Source organism: Mastigoproctus giganteus, chromosome 8, assembly GCF_048544385.1.
Source record: "Mastigoproctus giganteus isolate SK-2022 chromosome 8, ASM4854438v1, whole genome shotgun sequence".
Classification (NCBI taxonomy): Eukaryota; Metazoa; Arthropoda; class Arachnida; order Uropygi; family Thelyphonidae; genus Mastigoproctus; species Mastigoproctus giganteus.
In genome coordinates, this window is record NC_143582.1 from 41,551,516 (window position 1) to 41,573,963 (window position 22,448).

General features: G+C 36.5%; 1 protein-coding gene across 4 annotated transcripts in view; it reads right to left on the minus strand.

Moving 5' to 3' along the window:
* LOC150081484 (calcium/calmodulin-dependent protein kinase type II delta chain-like) overlaps positions 1–22,448 on the minus strand; it is a 645,695-nt gene that overhangs the window by 112,108 nt on the left and 511,139 nt on the right. For all 4 annotated transcript variants that reach the window (XM_090379918.1, XM_090379916.1, XM_090379917.1 and 1 more), the window contains exons 15-16: positions 17,613–17,693; positions 10,152–10,184 (exon numbers count right to left, since the gene is read on the minus strand). In XM_090379918.1, the coding sequence (XP_090236044.1) occupies positions 10,152–10,184; positions 17,613–17,693 (114 nt within the window). The remainder of the gene's footprint in view (positions 1–10,151; positions 10,185–17,612; positions 17,694–22,448) is intronic.

Below are 22,448 nucleotides of genomic sequence, written 5' to 3' on the forward strand. Positions count from 1 at the left end.
TATATGTTCTCATATACTGCTATACAAATACTAACCAAATACTAATGGTAACTAAACTCCAGTCGTTATGCATGCATATGAACGACAGTTAACTTCGATTGGTTACGGCCATGTGATAAAACAATATTTCAAATGGAGACAGGAGGCCTCACAAATTTTTCAGGGACTCTAGTTTTTGTGAGGAGTTAGGTTTTAAAGTGAGGCCCCGTTGAGAGTGAAGCCCCCAGCTTGCACCTTATGGTAAATGCGGCCCTGTTCATAAAGGTTGTAAGTCATGAGATTGTATATTTCTGTGCAAGAAGAAATATGTGAAAATATTTAACATAATTCTTTCAGTAATGGTACATGGGTGTGCTAGGTGTATTTCAACATAGCGTAGACAGTCCCTGAAGACTGTTGGTGTGACCTTCAGCAATTTTGAGTTTGGTAACAATAGTTTATATGTAGGAAACAAAAGGAATGATAAATAAATAATTTAATGATCAACCAGCACAACAACTAATAATGGTCTGTGCATTTTTTGTGGCAGCATATACACTCGACCTCACAATGCACAGAACACTGTCTCTGTACATTACCCAGGACCACAGCAACCAAAACAGAACCTCATAGCTAGCAAACAGAAGAAAAGCGGAGACAATGTAATTAAGAGTAAGATTGTCACTGAAGTCACACTTGGTGCAGTGAATCTTACCTATTCCAATGAAAGCTTCATTGGCAATATTTTCTGGCAGTTTGTAGCAGAAGGGCACTATGAAAGTCAGAAAATGCATCTCTTTAAAATTGCATAGATTGATGTAATTTTATTTTTTTTAAATTCATCTACAATTTTAATTAATTGCAATGCTTCCACGCATTGCTGAAAACAAAATAACTGGAAAACAGAGAACATAAAATATGGGAGACATTCATAAACTTTGTAATACATAATCTATAGGGTGATTCAAAAGATCCACAATCACAGTGTATTTTAAAAATTTTATTTAAATTATTATTGTAAACCCTATTATTATTGTAAATATAAATTTTTTACCTCAGCTTCAGTAATGCTTCTGATATGATATCCCATGAAAGGCTATTAAACTGGAGCAAACTGGGATTAGTAGTAAACGCCTTCATTTGAAGGAGCTGTTCTAAAAGACAGGAGGCAGAATAGGCAAATGGGCATTCTTTAGGTGGACCAGTATAAAGTCCTCCGAGATCAGTACTTTTAAGTTCATGTATAACATAAATGTGATGAGGATAAAGGCATGATTTTTTTTTTTTTGTAGCCTCTTTGAACTTGAATACCATATTTACACAACACACACAAAACTATCCAGGAAGTATTTGGGTGCTCATTTTCATAGTCCACTGGACTCGTCCAGATAGTCAAGTGACTCAAACTGGTACATAAGGCAGGAATATGGGCCACCTAAGTTAACAGGTGAGGACTGCATCGGTTGTCACGTTGCTAACCTGTCGATTTGTGTAACTGCTAACAGCCTGCACCATTCAAAGTCAGCTGGCAGTAATGTTATCAAGATATGTGAGCATGACAGTATCAAGTAATGTGAGCATGACGGTATCATCCAGCAATACGCAGGTAGACTAGTGAAGTGTGCTCCACATGACCAGAGGGTACTCTGAAGGGTAGCACAGCAATCTCATCGAATATCTCTACAAAACATCAACCAGGAGGTTAAGGTGTCTTCTGGGATTGTGTTAGCCCCCTTTTGGCTTTCATCTTACACACATACTGTGTAAGATGTTCATCTAGTTAGGACAGAAATCTAAGCCCTTGGGTTTCCAAGGGTTTCCAGACACTTGATCACTGCAGCTTGACTGCATTGTGATTAAAATTGAGTAATCATTTAGGTTACTCAATTCCGCATAACCCTTTTCTTATTTCTAATTATTTCTTCTGGTGTATATAAGAGTATTGGCAGAGAGCGAAAGAGAGAAAATTAAATAAAAATCATGTATACAGTAACTTTCATCATACCTCATTGTTAATGTAAAGAGTAAAGATATACGTTGCTTCCACGTTTATGCCCATAATAACAGCAAGAATTCATTTATGGTTATAATATTGTATTATCAAGACTCTATAGTATTCTATATTCTAACATCTCTGGAACCATTCGTTCACTACCTTTGTTGTTTACCACAATTCTATTAGCTAATAAAACTACAATGTTCACAATACATACCGATATTACGCAGATAGTTGGGTAACAGAAAACATTAGCCAAAATACTTTTGGTGTTTTGTCACCTTCCATTATATTTAAATATCTTACATCTATCCTATTGTGATTATTCTCACTCCCCCTAACTCCCTGTTCTAATATTACTTTGCTGAGAGCCTTCTGTGTAACCCAAACAATGAGTTATTTCCATTCATTATTAAATTAACAAAGATTTAAGTTTTTAGGAAGGAAGCATTTAGTTTAATCTATTCATTCTAATTCAGTCATTTTCATTCACACAAAATAAACAGTTTGCTTACCAGGCCAAGTTGCTTTCTTCCAGAGCAGGTTATTGCTTAATTCCTTCCAGTAGGACACTAGGGCATTGTCTTCTTTGGACCCCCGAGATTCTCTTTCAGCTTCCTCCTCTACACAAAGCAAGGCACTTCACCACTTCTCCTTCCTTGGTGCCCTTCGAACCCTTTATATATTCTCTGGTTATCTCATCCTGAATCACAGTCACTAAAAATGCCCATTTGCTCTCTAACATTACCTTTTTTGGTAATCATCCCACGAAATCATCACTGTATCTCATCTCCACTGCAGCAATAAAACCCCTTTAAGCACCTCTGTTAATGTGAGAACCTAGGGACTCTTGCTTTCCTTCTGCTCACGTTATTACTTCATTTAGAGTAAACACTTCGCGTAATTATTGCAATCCTTGGCCCTCTATTGGCTTGTCTGTGATTCTCTGAGCTAGTGTTGCTTTGGCTTACCCCCCCCCCCCCAATAAGTTGCAGAGAGGCAACCGTCAGCGAGTTAGGGCGAGAAGTTTTACAATCCCTATACATCCACACCTTCTCCCCTGCAAAATGGGATTTTCTTCTCTTCTTTTATTAAACACTGTGGGTTCCAAATGAGTATAGTTTTGTAATTTATCCTAAACATCCCAAGATACTGTATTAGTAATTTAGTAATTAATTAGGTTCTCCTGATTATTGGGAAATGTGAACGTTCTCGGTCTAACACTCTCCATGGCCCTCACTCAGAATTTTGGATGCAGGATTCAAATTCTGCATCCACAATTCTGTCTGTGGGATATGAATGATGCAAAAATGAATCTTAGATATGCTTCCTTCCTACACAAGTCATAATTTACCTTAATTAACCTTAACATCTGCACTATTTAAAACAACATAAGTATTTGGATAACATAGGCATCTGAGTTTGTTAGGCTAACACTAATTTCAGCATAACATACCAATATACAATAAGGGAATACTAATATAGCTTATTTAGATAATAATATAATGTTAAGATAACATAAATACTTGAGTTACATGAGTATTTGAGTACACGAATATCTGAATGGTTTTGACTCATCCTAGATAGGATAGAGCTCATCACCATCTATATAACACGTTTGATAAAATAACTGTTTAAGCACTGTTCTTTCCTCTGGAGGTTCTATGTTCATACATTCATGAGCAAAGAATCGATGAAGCACAATATCCACTAAATCACTTTCCTTCTTTAGTAATGTTCTCTCCCTTTTTTTTTTTTCCCTTCTTTCCTTTGGGGTACTGCAACCCCCTTTCCTTCTTTCTTATTTACTGGGTCTTTAGCACTAACACACGTTTTCCATATGGTTCTCCAATTTATTCCAAGAATAGTTCATGAAATAATAAAGGAAAACAGGTATTAGTATGTGTTCTTATCATTTGAACATAACATATGATTAAGCATAGTGGCAATATTAAACATACAGAAATAATAATAATAATATTCATTATGATATGACAAAGTCATACACATTAAAGCAAAAATTAACTCACTTATAGCCTTATAATTCTAAAAGCTATCTAGGGTAATAAAACAGTTCTTAATTAGCTTCACACAACGTCATTCCTTTGAAAGTCTGGCCAATCGCCTACAGTACGGTATTTGCTGATGGTCTTCTTTCTGTGAAGATAAACGTTTTGGTTTAGCATCTCTGTGCTTGTTCCGTAGCTGTTAACTAAGGTAGTCTTGCTTTCTCATGCTTCCTCATCTTGAAGGTTGGGACACTGCACTGACCTTCTGTTCTCCGGAGAAAATAACCCTCTGGGATACATAGCACTGCATGTCACACAAATAGCACTAACAGAGTTGACCAAAATGATGGAGCTTGCTAGGAGTCGAAGGTGACTCGATTTCTCCTAAGTGTACATCTTCCTAAAATAGATACATCTTGTGATACCTGATTTGTATTAATTAAAATTTTCCATTCTAGTATTGATTTGTTTCACATCTCTGTTGATGAAAGAGAAGTATCAGGTTTTATTTCTATATTTTTTCTTCCTCTTCTGGCTTTAGACCTTAACTATTATTAACAGCTTTGAAGACCTTGTTCTTTCTTTGTCTTAACATTGGCAAATAAAGAAACTTTTTCTCTCTATCTTCTTTTATTCTCTTGCTTGGGAAAAAGAAAAATTGGCATAGATTACTTCAAGTAGCTTAATATTTTGAAGAGAACTCTGGATTTTGGGAGGCAAGAGCACAAGAATAATTCTTCAGAATTTTTTTTTTCCGTTGTAGTTGATAGCAACTATGTGTTTGTTCTGTATTGATCTTTCTCAAGAATGTCATATCAGTAACTCCCTCGGTTTCACACATGATTAGAGTTCTGATTAGTAAACTTCTATTCAAAAGTCATTTGTGGGACTAGGAATCTGATTTCATACGGTTTCAAATTCTTATTTGAGATTAAACTTGTTTTTTTTAAATAGCACAAGAAGAAGATCCCTTATCTTGACTTTGAAATCTGGATATTACCTCTATTCACTTAAATCCTTTCTTTGGGAAAGTGAGAAAAACAAGAAGTGACTGGGAGGAACCGGCCAAACCCCAGACTACTGCTTCTCCTCAATCTAAAAAAAAAAAAACTGGATGTGATCTTTTTCTTTCCTTTTTCCACTTTCGATCCTCTCTCTTGAACTTGAATTTAGACACGCAATGAGAGAGAGAGAGAAAATAAAAAGTGACTATGGAGGCACCAATGAGAGAGAGAGAAAATAAAAAGAGACTAGGGAGGCAAATGGTCTAGCGCTTCACAGGGTGAAGCGCTAGACCATTTCATCCACCTCTTCATGTGATGCGACTTCCACCGCTAACTGAAAGGTAGTTGGATTCTGGCTTAGGACTAAACTCTTCAACTTCTGATGTAACCCCCTCAAAAATTGAGCTAAAAGAGTTTGATCCCTTAACATCAATATTTCTGGTGTCTCATTTTCTGTTTCAAAAGCCATCCTACACAAATTTTTAAGCAAGTGACAAACTGGATAACAGATTCTCCTGATTCTTGTTTAGCTGTGCTGAAATGCTGTAGTTGTGTTATAAGGGGCTCATAGTGTTTAAAGCACTCAACCAAAGCTCCCTGAACTGAACCATTTTTTTCTGCCCATAACTTGAACAAATGTGAGTAAAACTCCTCCCCGCTAACCCTTTCATTTCGATTTAATCACTATCGATTTTTCTCTATCAATCCAGTTTGCTATTTCAGCTATCTCTTCCAACATTTCAAAGAACTGGGAAATCGGGATTTCTTCTTCCAACCCACAAAACATTGGAATTAAGTTGATGAAACCCACGAATGGAGCTGGATTGGCCCTTACATGTTCAAGTCCCGATTCGGGTTGTAATGGAAACACTGGCTCTGACAACTGTAAGTTAAACCCTTGTCCATTCGTTCCTTCCATTTTATGTGTACTATCAATCCTTTATATCCAAATAAAATGATTGTATGTGTGTGCATATAATACCAAAATATATTATTAAAGAAAGAAACATTTACCAATATGATTTACACAAACAGTAATACATATTCAGGAGGGATGTATATTCAGAATATTATTTTTAAACCGACAAAAGCACTATAACACTTCAATACAACTCTTACCTGTATATATTATCAGACCAACAAACAGAAAATAAAATCACCCCCACAAAAGTAAAATGCTAAGACTGGACTAGCAACAAGCAGAAACTTGTCTGAACTTACAGTTCTTAATTTGTCAGTACCTTCTGATTTGCTTTCAATTTTTTTTTCTTTACAAGATAATCTAAGTGAGCTAAATAATACAGTAGAGCCGATTCATAAATTGTTGCCACTTATTACTATGTAATAGTAATAGAAATACAGTAAACCCCCACTATTCGCAGTATCGTGTATTCGCGGTCGCTGATTTAACATAAAATGAAACCTAAAAAAATGTGAATTTTAAAGCTCCGTGAACATTTTCCGCCATAAAAAAACATGGACGTGGCTAAAATTATCTTTCCCAGTCAAAACAGCACTCAGTGGGTGGGGGAGAGGAGTGACAAAATCGCGAGCGTGGATGTTTCTCGCTAATCCTTGTTCAGTATGTGTTATGCACTTGGCATGGAAGGTTTCGTCGTTCGTTTTTAAATTTATATGTTTTTAAAATTGAATAAATTTATAAATCTACCATTTTGCAGTGTAAAACAGACTTTTTCGAGTATGTTAACGGAAGAAAGTGACTTTATTGTGGACAAGTTCTTTCTAACCTGTACAAAAATATGGCTACGAATAACAAGGGAAATGTGATGTTGTTGTTTGTTATTCAGTTTTTAGGAGTATTAGCAACTAAGGCCATATTGCTCCGGGATATGCGGTGGTCATTCCCTGACCTTTCCGCATCCTCCATATTTGGTGGTGATGGGCTTGAACCCTGGTCTACATTAAGAAGCGTGTGCTGCACACTGCTGCTCCTTCCCACCTGGCTACGGAGGCGCCTGGGGAAATATGAATGTGAAATTATCAAAGAAGGTGATGACATTGGCGAATAAAATTGAGTTATTAGACAAAATTTCTAATGGTGAAAGTGTCTTCTCAGTGGCAAAACATTATAAAATCAATAAGTCAACGGTACGATCAATCAAGAAATCGGAAGAAAAAAATCCGCCATAGTGTCCATGAAAACGCGCTAATTGCTTCAAAAATTTGCTCTGTAACTCGTGATGTTAAATTAGAAAAAATGGAAAAGCTTTAAATCTGTGGATAGAAGACCGAACTCAAAATAAAATTCCGTTAAGTTCACTCATCATTCGTGAAAAGACAAAACACCTTTATCAACGCTAGTGAAACTGGTGATAGCACTGGCGGGATAAGTTTTTTAGCTAGCAAAGGCGCTAGTTTGAAATTTCTAATAAATATTACATTTAATATTAAACTGTTTCTTATTTTCATTTCGATGCCATATGCTTGCATTTCACTATGTACTGCATATGTACATAGTCATATTATGAAGGTACATATAATACATACATAGACAAAATTTTAGACTAGTTTTTCTTATATATTTCATACTTTGGAACGGAACCCCTTTATTACTATGGGAGCCATAACTCAGTATTCGCGTTTTCGGTATTCACGGCATTTCTCAGGAACATAACCCCCGCGAATAGCGGGGATTTACTGTAATACTTCATCAAAACTAAATACATTATTATCAGTAAATAACACTCAAGATAATACAGCACAATTCTCGCTGCCAATTTCTCGAAACACCAGCAACCATTTCTTTTTTTCTTCATGTATTTCTGCTTTATGTGCTTTAAACCGTTATTTTATTTCCCGTACTGGTCACGACTATAATTATTCATCCTGATCACTGTAACCTTTTGGCTTTCATCTTATGGAATCTATACTGTGTAAGGTGTTCATCTAGTTAGGACAAAAATCTAAGCCCTCGGCAACAAAGGATTTCTAGACACTTGATCGCTGCAGCTTTAGACTGCGTTGTGATTAAAATTGAATAATCACTTAGGTTACTCAATTCCACATAACCCTTTTCTTATTTCTTCTAGTGTGTATAAGAGTATTGGCAGAGAGTGAGAGAGACATAAAATTCAATAACACATAACATAATGTTTACTAAATAAAAAACATGCATACAGTACACTTTCATCATGCGTAAAGATATACGTTGCTTCCAGGTTTATGCCCATAATAACAGCAAGAAATTCATTTATGGATATAATATTGTATTCTATTTTCTAACATCTCTGGAACCATTCATTCACTAGCTTTGTTGTTTAACACAATACTATTAGCTAATAAAACTACAATGTTCACAATATGCACCGATATTAAGCAGATGGTTGCATAACAGAAAACATTAGGCAAAATCCTTTTGGATTTTTTCACCTGGTGTTTTGTCACCTTCCATTACATGTTCCCGTTATATTTAAATATCTTACATCTATCCTATTGTGATTATTCTCTTCCCCCCCCCAACTCCTCGTTCTAATATTACTTTGCTGAGAGGTGTCTCAGCAAAGTAATATGTAACACAAACAATGAGAGTTATTTCTGTTCATTATTAAATTAACAATGATTTAAGTTTTTAGGAAGAAGCATTTAGTTTTATCTATTCATTCTAATTCAGTCATTTTCATTCACACAAAATAAACAGTTTGCTTACCAGGCCAAGTTGCTTTCTTCCAGAGCAGATTATTGCTTCCTTCCTTCCAGTAGGACACTAGGGCATTGTCTTCTTTGGACCCCAAGATTCTCTTTCAGCTTCCTCCTCTACACAAAGCAAGGCACTTCACCACTTCTCCTTCCTTGGTGCCCTTCGAACCCTTTATATATTCTCTGGTTATCTCATCCTATGTCACACAGTCAGAGTCACCAAAAATGTCCATTTCCTCTCTAACATTACCTTTTTTGGTAATCATCCTGAGAAATCATCCCTGTATCCAGTCTCCACTGCAGCAATAAAATCCCTTTAAGCACCTCTGTTGACATGAGAACCCAAGGACTCTTGCTTTCCTTCCACCCACGTTGTTACCTCATTTAGAGTAAACGCTTCCTGTGATTATTGCAATCCTTGGCCCTGTATTGGCTTGTCTGTGCTTTTCCGAGCTAGTGTTGCTTTGGCTTACCCCCCCCCCCCACATAAATTGCAGAGAGGCATGCATCAGCGAGTTAGGGCAAGAAGTTTTACAATCCCTGTACACCCACACCTTCTCCCTGCAAAATGGGATTTTCTTCTCTTCTTTTACTAAACACTGTGGGTTCCAAATGAGTATAGTTTTGTAATTTATCCCAAGATACTGTGATAGTAATTTAGTAATTAATTAGGATCGCCTGATTATCGGGAGATGCAAAAGTTCTTGGTCTAACAATTGGAATCTATATAATGCTCCATTACTCGATTTTCATGGGAGAGCAGTGATGGACAACCAAACAGAATAGCAGAAAATAGTTCTACAGAGTGGCGAATTTCACTGCCATATTCTGTATCAGGTAGGAGATACAAAACGGACGATGCCTGGAGTGCATTATGCCAACAAATGAAGTATGGAGGAGGTGAGTTACAGTGCTATTTCTATTTCTCATGGTATGGCCAAACACACTTTGCGGTTGGTAGGGAACCACAAATGCTGACTTTTGACTCATTTTGGACAATCTTTGTTAAAGATCCACGTTTGTTTGTTTTTTTAAAGGAAAATGCCACATGCCACTCTGTTTGAGAATGGTTCATGGACATTAATATACAAAAGATAGAATGGTCGGTACACAGTTCCAATTTTAACCCTATAGAACACCTATGGGATTAAATGTAACATTGGGTGAGGGCCAAACCAATACGTTACACATCAGTAGATGAACTGATCACTGTGAAATCAGAATGTATCTGGATACTTTTGTATGGTCATGTATAAATAGTGTAAATTGTTAAACAAAGTTTAATTTTTTTTTTTTTTTTTTGGTAGTTGTTGGCGCATAGGCTTCTGTGGCCATAATGCACCTCCCAAGGTTTTTGCAGTACTTTGATCTAAGCCCGAGGCGGGAATCGAACAAAGTTTAATATCAAATATCATAAGTACAATGATATTTGATATTAAATAATTATTTTTTCTTTTTACAAAATAATAAAAATATCCAAACTGAATATGGCAAAGCAACACTTACGATCCAGTATGCTCCCATTGCTGTTTTTCAGCGCTATATAGAAGAAAAATGCAAAAAAGAATGAATAATTTCACAGCCAATATGAAAAAATCAAAACTTAATCACTATTGTTGTTTCAGTATGGTTTACAAACATTAGTGCACTATTACATAGCTCTGATTATTTCTGAGTATTATTATTATTAGTTCTTTTGTCTTTACAGCTTGTGAAAACACAAAAAAAAAAAAAAAAAAAATCTGCTTCTGAAATATTAGAAATGATGCATTATGTTGGCGGAGAAGATTATTATTATTAGTAGTAGTGAATGGCAAATGATGAAGAAACCAAGCTTATAGAATGTTGGCAAAAAAAAAAAAGCCAGCACTTCCCATTTCACCCATCCATCCCCTCTAACAGTTTATCTAGTTCTTCCTTGAATTTATTCAACATACCCACTTCTCAAACACCAGATGGAAGTTTATTTCAACAATCAACCACCCTCTGGCTGAAGACAAATTTATGCACATCCGACCTATAACCGTTTTTCTTTAATTTGAATTTATGCCCTTCTTATGGGTGTAATCTGAGCAAAAGGAAGGATTCCATCAGCATGGAGTATACTGCATCCATTCAAGGTCTTAAACACCACAATCAGATCTCCTCACAGGGCCTAGTTTCCAGACACTTCAATTTGCAAAACTGAAGCCTTTCCTGGTAAGAGCACTCTTTTGCTCCCCTCACAGAACTTGTTCTTCTCTGCACCAGATCAATATCTTTCTTAATTTCGGTCATGTACTACTGTGTTTAAATGATACCACAGATTCAAGAAGAGAAGGTACCCTCAAGCAAACGATGACCATGCTGGAAGATTTTTAACTGCTTGTACAGCCAAACAAAAATGGAACAACCAGACAACTTGTCTGTGAGAACTTTTGTGACTGTTGATAAATCTGCAGAAACTTTAAACATTTTATATAGAAGCTGTCATGGAATTTTATGCTCAAATCATGCATTGATTTGAGCATATACTATACTGTTTACAAGTGATGTCTTGGACTTATCAAAAATCAATATAATGAGCAGATTACAATTTTCAGTGATCTTACAATGCCATCTAATAACGATCAACAATCTGCTGCTCCTAATGTCCATCACTGAGGACAAGACTTTTTACTCTATGACCACAAACAAAGCATGAATCATCAACTTGAAAACCTAATTAATCACAATCAGTAAACATTCAGCAAAGAAGATTGAAAGGGAAAGTGATCTAATTTTTTTTTTTAATCATCATGGTACTGTGCACTGTAATATTTGTCATTCAAGGTGCAGCACCACTGTGAATAAGGAAAGATATGTATGTTGTACCACAGCTGTGAGAGGAAATATTACACAAGCATTCCAGACAGTGAAAGACTGGAAGTTGTTGCATGACAAGGCACAAGTACATTTATTGCTAATTTCTCATGTAACAAGAGCTTGATAAATACAATACTGTTGTGTTACCACATCCACTTTATCCGACCAACCTCTCATCGTGGGGTTTTTTTTTTTTTTTTCCTTTCTTTCTTTTTCCAAAAATGAAACTTTTACAAAGCCAGTGCTTCTGCAGTGAACAAGATGTTATTGATGATTTCAACTCAAGTTGCTTTCCATGCTATCCAGGCAGAAAAGTTTCAGAAGTGGAACTGGAGTTCTTGTATTTCTGGAACAGTTCTTGCACAGAACAGTTGATACACTAGCATTGTACTAAAAAAAAGTGTTCTCGCTTTATGAGTTTTCACTTTACGGGTTCCCGGGTTTACTAGTTCTTTTTTCAAGTATCAACAAAATCGAAAATATGAACATAAAATGCAATAAATAAATGCTAAACATTCACAAATATGGCATTTCATGCTACACATGAAATTGTCGAGGCCACGTTATGTCAAGGATCTGGGTATATTCTTACCATGTGTATGCCATATCCAAAAATTTCATTACTTCATACAGCATGTCCCACCCGCTTTTTCTTACTATTGAATACACAATGAATTGTCAAACTAATAGAGCAAGCTTATCTGCGAAAAGATCTAAACCTCCCAAACACTTCCTAATTCATTTCACAAATATATGTGGTCTCAATTCTAATCTCAACGATGTCTATTTCCACTTGCAGTCTGCCAAATCCCGTGTACTTTTTTTCTGACAGAATCTCAGTTATCGGTTGATTCAATTACTGCTCATCTCAGTTGCCCAAATTATTTCCTGTATGATTCCTTTCGCCTCAAAGGTGGTACTTGTGCATATATCCATTCAAATATTCCCTGTCAGAGACTTGGTAATTTGGAATCTCCTCTCTTCGATCTTCTCTGGCTTAAAATCTCTCTACCTCATCGTGTCAAATTCATCTATTGTCTCTACTGTTCTCTTAACTCCACCAATCACTTGGAGCTCTTTGACTTCCTCTCTTTGCAACTTGACTTTCTCCAGTCCAACTTTCCTAACCGTGAGGTAATTTTCCTTGGTGATTTAATGTTCACAACTCCAGCTTCCGTTTTCTAGTCACACCAACTCAGCTGGTCGAGTTGCTGTGGCTTTTGCTGACTTTGCACAGATTGTTCATTTACCTACAAGAATACATGACAATCCTAACCATACAGCCAACATGCTTGATCTTTATCTCACAAACAACCCTTCTAAGTACACAGTCAAAGTGAATGGTCCTTTAGGTGCCTCAGATCACAACTTGGTGATTGTCTCTTCTCCAATGGAGCATTTATCTCATGGCTATTCCTAACCTCGTATTGTTTGGCATTACAAGAATGCAAAATGGGATGACCTGCGAGATTTCTTTTCTTCTTTTCCTTGGTCGGATTACTGTTTCAAAACTTCTGATTTCAATGTTTGCTCAGATCACAAAAACCATATAATATCCTAAGAAGAATGAAGAAAAATAGTTATATATTTTTAATTAGTTCAATTAAAAACTTTATCTGGGGGACAGCAGTGAAGTAGCCAAAGTGGCACATAAGAAAAGAAAACATAAAAGGAAGAAAAAAAACACATTAGTACTGTAAAAACTGATATGTGCTTTGGTTGTTATAGTTAACTTCATTGGTACCGATCCCTTCACCGCTTCTCGTATTCTGTTTTTCTCCTTTATTATCGTGTTCACCGTCACCACTGACAAATCTGAATTCCCCGTGATACTTGTTAATGTTTGGCTATTTTCATACATCCTTGTTATTTTAATTTTCTGAAAGAACTTCAGAGGGTTAAGACGAAAACTCACTATTATCACCCCTACACATACAACTATTGAAATGGTCTAAAGCAGTTCAAGCACAAGATCATTGCAGTGTATATATGGAAGCAGATATGGAATTCCTGTGGGGGGACCAAAACAAATCATGGGAATCTCACTCCTGTTCTGGTAGCTGTGAATCATAGAATCACAGCTAAAATTGCTACTCTGAAATCATATAAATTTCAGAGTAGCAACTCAACCTAATTGAACAGAAACATTCAAACGGAAAGATTGAGCTAGCCACACTAAGGATCTTTTGCAACAGGACCAGGACTGGACACGAAACTGATGTAGTCCACTGCTCACCTGTCTCACGATCCCTCTATGGCAGAAGACACCAGTGATCACCAAGTCAGACTTGACTCTACACCTCCTGAACCTGACACCAGCATCTGTGACCTCTGAAACAAACTCATCAGACATGACTATTGCTTCAGCTTACTGCTAAGGCCATTGGCCTCCCCATACCAGTGCACTCTTGCACAGTACTTACTTCCTACTTCCTGGGTGGGGGAAGAGAAGTCAATTGTCTCCTCACCACCCCATTTTCTTCCATTTGGTGGGGCATGGGCATGCCTCACTGACCATCTGGGGTTGCCTTCTCTATTGACTCCAACTCTGACTTACGCCCCCCAGTCTTCAGTCTCCCCACCCTCTCTCTCTAACTTTGCGACCGCATTGAATGAAACCAAAATTTTCCAAACCCACACTCAAAAACTCAACCATATCAAAGTCAACCATGCAACAACCCTATTACTATTTGGCCTACCCCCTTTCAGCATAAAATACAGCAACTTTTTTTTTTTAGGTCCTAGCCACTGAAATCTCAGGAAATTAGGTGGCAGGGCCTGCCAAAGTAAATATAACTATACTGAGTGTACCTGGTCTGCCTCCACAAGGCCAAGTGTGGGCAACAGTGAGTCCCATTAGGGGCACAACAGTACAAAACATTACAGATATACAAGATCCACAAACTTTTAAATCTCTGACCTTTACAGTGTACTGCATCGTTGTTGTTTATTTGGTTTTTAGGAGCATTAGTAACTAAGGCCATATTGCTTCGGGATATGCGGTGGTCGTTCCCTGACCTTTCCGCATCCTCTGTATTTGGTGGTGACGGGCTCGAACTCCGGTCTAATCAAGAAGCGTGTGCTACGCACTGCTGCTCCTTCCCACCTGGCTACAGAGACGCCCTGTACTGTATCACATGACAATGTATACTACACAGAGATGGGGGGAACCCCTGGTGTCGTTTGGCCCAAAAACACTTTACACTTAGTACTGGCTACTCAAAGTGATGCCTTCCAGCATATAAACTTAAAAATCCCAAATTTGTCTGAAACAAAAGCAACACTTCTCTGCACAGAAAGCAATAGAAGTAACTTTTATTGCAAAATAAAATAACTGCTCTACCAAGCTTATGTTTAATTTAAATAATTTGGAATAACTATGGATTAGATATGATAGTTATAATGGCCATATGTTATAATCTGCCTCTTCCAATATTTCATTTTTTCTCCTGTAGCTGAAAACAAAGAAAATTTAAGGACTTGATTACAAAAGCTGTCTGTCACTTCAGACTTGTGATACATTACAGTTTCCACTCCCAAGCATCTGAATAAAGATGTGATCACTTCAAAATAAAAGCAAGAAGCCAGAAGCCCCATTTCACATATCTATTTGCTCTAAGGGTTTGTCCAGTTCTTCCTAAATTTACTTAAGCTATCAACTTCCACAATGACAGATGGAAGTTTGTTCCTGCTGGCCAAAGGCAAATTTCCACAACTTTTTTCTCAACTTGAATTTATGCCCCCTCAGGTTCATAATCTGAGCAAGAGGAAGAATCCCATCAGCATTGAGCCTGCTCAACCCATTCAAGTCCTTATACACATCAACCAGATCACCTCCCAGGTGTGTAGTCTCCAGAAGCTGCAATTTTCAGAAATTAAGCCTTTCTTGGTAAGAGGACCCCTTCATTTCCCTCCCCAATCTTGTTGCTCTTCTGTATACTCATTCCAGCAACTGTACATCCTTCCTAAAATGAGGCCCCTCAACCTGCACACAGTACTCGAGGCAAGGCACGGCCTGACCATTACCTTATACAAGGGGATAATCGCCTCCTTATCCCTACTAGCAAAATTCCTGTATATCATTGACAAGACCACATTATCTGCTCTGGCAGCCTGTCTGCACTCCTCAGAAAAATTCATATTTGACTGCACAATTACCCCAGGTCTTTTTCATTCTCCACTACCCTGAGTGTAGTACCACACAGTTGGTACATTTCTCTAGGATTACTTCTACCCATTTGCAGTACTTTGCATTTGTCAATGTTAAACTTCAGTTGCCACTTCTCAGATTTATCTGCCCAACTTTTCTAGATCCTGTTGCAGTAGCATACTATCATTAACAGCCCTGCCAACCTCTGTATCATCTGCAAACTTGGACTTAATGTCCAAGTTTGCAGATGATACATGTATGCTGGTAAAAAGGTTATGGAAAGCAAACTCTTTAGCAGTGAAATTAAAAGCATTAAAATGGTTTTATATGTTAGTGAATGCAAACACTTAAGTTATTTCAAATCATAGAAATGTTGACAAAATTAAATCTCTTCAGTGAGAGCAACTGGTGTTGCCAGAATTAAAAAAAGAGAGAGAGAGAGTGACCAAATTTTTTTCCACCTCAAACCACACGCGATATGGAATGAGGATAAAATCTTGGATGACAAAATTTTATTACAGAATTAAATAATGCACAATTCTAGATGTTTATCAAAGATCACTGTGTAAAGGAAATCTAAAATAACAAAAACTCATGCTATCCTAGATAATTCATCTTACCATCCAATAACTGGGAAAATCTAGCTGATAATGTTTGGTTTGTGTTTTTGCTATCAAACAACTTTTTACTACTATGTACCTGAAGATGACTAACATTCAAGGTTTATTGATGTTTCTGAACTATAAGCCAGCCAAACACCAAAAGATAGTGAAAGCTAACTGATAATATATCCACCTATGGACAGATGGTTTCCCACAGGAACCATCCTTTGTTTATACCAATTATTAAATGGAAAAGTGTATCAATTTAAATTTAAGTCATTTTGATTTACATCATGCTTTTCAAGAACACATTCCTGTTATAAAGAGGATACGCTACCTGTATTTTTTAAAAACAAATAATTTTCAGTGTCACAGTAAACAACAAAAATTACTTTTAATTAACAAGAAGAGAAAACCTTTTGGTTTGATACTGTTAGGATTTAGCATTTAGCTTGTAAAATTAGTGTAGTGCTTGTAATAAGAATGCACTGGAAAACAGCATATACTAAGTAAGAATGATTGTAGTGTGCATGTTTTTACATTTGATATAGTTATAAATTGCATGAAGCATCCCAGCTTTCCATACTGCTCCTTAATTTCAAAAATCAAAATGTGAAAAAAAAGGTTGGTATCCATATTGGTACAGGGCTATGAAATATTGCTACTATTTAATTCATCTACTATTTAAAATGCTTTAAGTTTTATAAGAGTAGCCATTCTGGATTATATTTTTTAAGAGAATTCAAATCATAGTATTTCACAGAATTTAGTAGTAATTTTCACAATGCTGTATTCCCATTTCATGTCTTCAGTGAAATTCTTTATCATGTAATAAAGGATTTGCAAAACATGTTATAACAATGTTCTGGACTTCACAATATTAAGAAAAAGCCTTGGATCTTTTAATAAGCATGCAAAGTGACATAGAAATCAATCAACAGCAAGCACAACTGCTGAGTGTTAAATCACTACAAGTATTAGAGTTTGATCAGCTTCATTAATTCTCAAGAACTATTTTTATTTTGATCTCATTACAGATAATTTTGTTTTGTGCAAATTTTCTGTTATTAGAGCAGTGCTTAAAATTACAAGTTTAATCATATAAAATATATCCCAAAACTGCTTGCAACAATAAATATCCTTTTTAATTCAGTTCAGAAGGGAAATAATTTTTGCAATATGCAGATTTAATAAAAAATTTTGAAGATAATCAAGCACGTATGCACACGCACGCACGCACTTACTCCCCCTAAATAGTGTAATTTAGAAACTGAGCAAATTCTAATACCTGCAACAATGAAAAAAATGCAGATTCCTATCACAAAATTATCAGGTCATTTATGTTAGAAGTCTATTTGTTGTGTCCCTCACCTGTTATAATACGTGTACTTGGTTCTGATGGCCTTTTTTGGGTGAGTTTGATGTCAGGGTTTGGTGAAGTAGGAGACTTGACTTAAAAAGTAAGAAGAAAAAATGCAGATAAAATAATAAAAATAATGAAATTATTATGAAATTGCATGAAACAAAAAAAGAGCAAACAGTCAAAATAAATATCCATTCTTTACTTAAAAAGAAATTTAGCTTAAAACAAAATTAAATATCTCAAATATGTGAACAAAATTTGGTAAAATAGTTATTTTATCAGATAATGGTAGATAAAAATACTTGTTTTCAGAGTTGCAAATTAACGCACTGAATATAATGTAATACTGATATCAGAAATATTTAAGGGAGTCTCTGATTTTCTTAATAAAAGATATTAAAGTCACTTATTCCATTCACATAAATTAAATTTGGTTAATTTTTCAATAAATTTAAGCAGAAGGTAAAACATATTGAGTGTAATTCACTATTGAAAAAATGAAAAACAAATAGAAGTTAATTATATAATAAATTACCAACAGTTTTTATTTGTCTTTAACCACTCCCAAACTATGAATGGGTTGTGCTAAGCAACATACAAGAATAATTTTAATGAGCCACTAACTCATTAAATCCAATGAAAATTTAACGTACAAATTTCCATGTACTATACACATTTTGAATGAAAAGTATGACTGTGAAATAAAGAACAAGTAGTATTAGTACATCAAGTGTTTATTATAAAGATTAGGACGTTCACAGGTATTCAAATATGAGTTAGTTCTTAGCTAAATCATAACAGACCACTTAGGTGTGCTAAATTTTTAGGTTACTCAGAGACCACATGACAGTACTCTGTCGTGTTCACCAATCACGGCTACCAGTACTTGTTTCTGATGGCAGAAACAAAAAATCATCAGGTTTTTTTTTTATGATATTTGTTTAAAAGATATTAGCAACTAAGATTGCCCAGATAATGACATCACCTCTTACGTTTGCATCTCAAACCTTGATGCCCAACTTTTGGCTGTTGTCATTGGAGTAGCAATAATTCCTAAAATATGGAATTTAAATATAGGGATGTGTTGATTTTCAAGTTATTTCAATGCTTGTTGAAATAAATATCTTTTGACTTGAAAGGCAAATGCAGTCCAGAATTAAAAATTAAAGGCACACACAATCACTGTTATTTGTATCTTTAGGGGTTACAGGGACAAATGTAATTTGTTATCTGTCTTTATTTTAACCCTTAATTCATGATAGTGCATCAGTTTTTTTTTTTTTTTTTTTTTAATCGTTAACTGTGTGCTGTGAAGATGGCACAACTTTTTTTGGTAGCTACTAAACACAATTTTCTTTATTATTTAAATTGGTCTTTTTTTTTTTTTTTTTTTTGTAAATTTGGATTTAAAATTAGTAGTGTACTTATTATTTGTGATTCTCTTATTAAGCTGGTGAATTTATTCATTATTTGGCTTCATAACTGCTTAAGAAACCACAGTTGACTTCTGTTGCCAATGTGTTGTATCAATAAAAACATCAGGAGGTTCAGCAAAGATACTGTACAATGAATTTATGCTAACTAAAGTAAGACTCATATACTTGCAATTGCAACATATCTAAATGTCTCTGGAAAATAGCGTCAATTGTGGTATCCAATCTTGTAGTTGAAATTGAGGGATTACATTTAGAGTTAGATCAAATGTTTCTTGAAGTTTAGTTTCTTCCAATCCGAAATTAACATTGAAATTGCTGCTCATGATCATGGGTATTTTATGTAAATCTTTCTTTAACAATGAAATGAATAAAGTCAATTACTGTATTTCCCCATGTATAAGACGCATCCTTTTTCGAAAACTTTGGGGTCTAAAAACTGGGTGCGTCTTATACAGTGGTTGTAAATTTTTTTTACTTGCATTTCCCATTTTTTCGCACTTGTTTTCTTTGCACTCATTGTTTCACACTTGTTACTGGTATATTAGGTTACGTTTTGCCATGCCCAGAAATGGCTCAGAAAAGATTCTCGTACAGTGCTGAATTCAAGTTAAAAGTGATCCAGTTTGTAAAAGTGAATGGAAATTGTGCTGCTGAACGTAAGTTTGGTCCTCCTCCAACTGAGAAAACAATCGGGGACAGGCTACGGGAAGAAGAAATCCTACTGAAAACGCCACGGCAGAAGAAGGCCAAGAGAGGCAAGTCAGCAAAATGGCCTGAGAAGTTACTGATTTCAAAGGAGGACCAATTGGTGCTTCAGGTTCATGAAACGGAATGGACTAAGCAGGCATGCATGCACCAGACTTGCCCAAAAGATGCCTGAAAGCTGAGCAGAAGGTCCTTGAATTTCATCGTTTTGTCATTCAATGCCAGAAGACACATCAGTTTGAGTTGGGACAGATTGCAAGTATGGACGAATTCCCCCTTCAATTTGATATCCCAAGTAACAGAAATATTGATAAGAAGGGGGTGAAAACCGTAACTGTGAAGACAAGTGGACATGAAAAGAGCCATTATACAGTTGTTCTAGCTTGTGCCGACGAAACCAAGCTGCCTCCTATGCTGATTTTCAAACGCAAAACAATGACAAAAGAAGACATTCCTCGAGGAGTGGTTGTCCACGTTCATAACAAGGGTTGGATGGATCAAGATGGGATGGGATGAAGGATCTGGTTTGAGAAAGTTTGGATCAGGAGACCAGGTGGGCTCTTACGCAAACCTGCCCTTGGTGCTTGCTCAGTTCAGGGCACACATAACAAAAAACACGAAGACTGCTGCAGAGCAAAAAACAAAACTTGCCGTCATACCTGGAGGCTTGACATCCCAGCTCCAACCACTTGATGTCAGCATTAACAAACCCTTCAAAGCTGCCATGAGAGACGAATGGAACCAATGGATGAAGTCTTCTGGAGACAATTTGACACCAGCAGGAAGAGTGAAGAAACCAACTATAGGAGAAGTTTGTACCTGGGTGAAAAGATCCTGGGATAATATCAAGATTCAGATCATTGTCAAGTCATTTAAGAAGTGTGGCATTTCAAATGCCATAGATGGAACTATGCCATAGATGAAGACTGATTCGTCATCAGACACAGATGAGAACAAGCTAATGGATGGGAGTTTTGACAGTGATGAGGAGTTGTATGAATTTTATGATGAATAAAACTTGAGTTCAATAACTTTATGTAATACATTTTTTTTCAAATTTCGGGCCACAAAATTAAGGTGCGTCTTATACATGGGGAAAAATACAGTATATCCTGTATGTCACTGTTAGGAGAAATATAGACAACCATTGTATCACTTGGCCATTGGGTAACAAGCACTTCGCTTTACATATATTGCCAATGGGCTGAACACTAATTGTCAAACCAGTTGTTTGTCAATAGATGACATCTAAGTATGGCATAACAATGTCTATACCTCATTCATCTTGCTGTGATATATTAGCATTAGTAGAGGCATATGATGCAAGAAAGCAAGCTTATTCAGCATCAGCCAAAAAAAAAACACAACCACTACTCCCATTTCATCCCTCCGTTCGTTCGAAATATCTGTCCAGCTGAGCCTTAAATTTGTTTAGGCTATCAACTTCAACAACAAGTGATGGAAGTCTATTCCACAAACCAACTGCCCGCTGGCTAAAGGCAAATTTCCGCACATCTATCCGACATCCGTCCTTCCTCAATTTGAATTTATGCCCTCTCAGGTGATTATTCTGAGCAAGAGGAAGAATCCCATCGGCATTGAGCATGCTCAAGCCATTCAAAGCCTTATACACCTCTATCAGATCACCTCGCCGATGCCTAGTCTCCAGACTCTGTAATTTGCAAAACTTAAGCCTTTCTTTGTAAGAGCAACCCTTTGTTCCATTCACTAATCTTGTTGCCCTTCTCTGTACTCGTTCCAGCAGCTCTACATCCTTCTTGTAATGAGGCCTCCAGACCTGTATACAGTACTCAAGGTGTGGCCTGACCAATGCCTTATACAAGGGAATAATCACATTCCTATCCCTGCTAGAAAAATTCCTGTATATCATTGACAAGACACCATGAGCTACTCTTTCAGCTCATCTGCACTGCTCAGAGAACTTCATATCTGCCTGCACAATCACCCCCAGGTCCTTTTCATTCTCTACCACTGTCAGCGTAGTACCACAGAGTTGATACGTTGATCTGGGGTTACTGTTTCCCATATGTAGTACTTTACATTTGTCAATGTTAAACTTCATTTGCCACCTGTCAGCCGATCTGCTCAACCTTTCCAGATCCTGTTGCAGCAGCATAGCATATTGTGAATCCAGTTGTCCATTAGGTTTCACACTTAAATAGAACCATGCAATTGAAGTTTGGGATGCTGACACACTTGTTATTATCTAACCAAGTCTCAAATAGTAGAAAGATTTGGCATTGCTATGTAACAGTGTTGGCGTGGTGTACCTGTATGCTTTGGCAGGTGAATGACAGAACTGAGAGTTTCTTCCTATTGTGGATGAATTCAAGCAAGCTGCCCTGTCTTGTTTGTATCTGATTAGTCACAAGCCTGGCAAATACATTTTGTAGATAGATGGTGGATGTAACATTTCTCAGGCTGTGGTAGAATCACTTGTCGCCGGTCGGCAAGACAATATAAAAGTCCCCTGATGTCAGTTAGACACAACAGAGTGACATAAACCAGCTGCTGTTCATGCCCTTTTTTGTACTTGTAAACCACTGTATAGAACTGTGTGACTTGTGTGTCGTCATTGCACAAGGTGATATGAGCAGAAAGTGATTTATTTTGGCATAGATTTCATGGTTGTTGCTCAAAGAAATACTAGCAGTTTGTCTTGTGAGCAGCACAGCTGAGCAA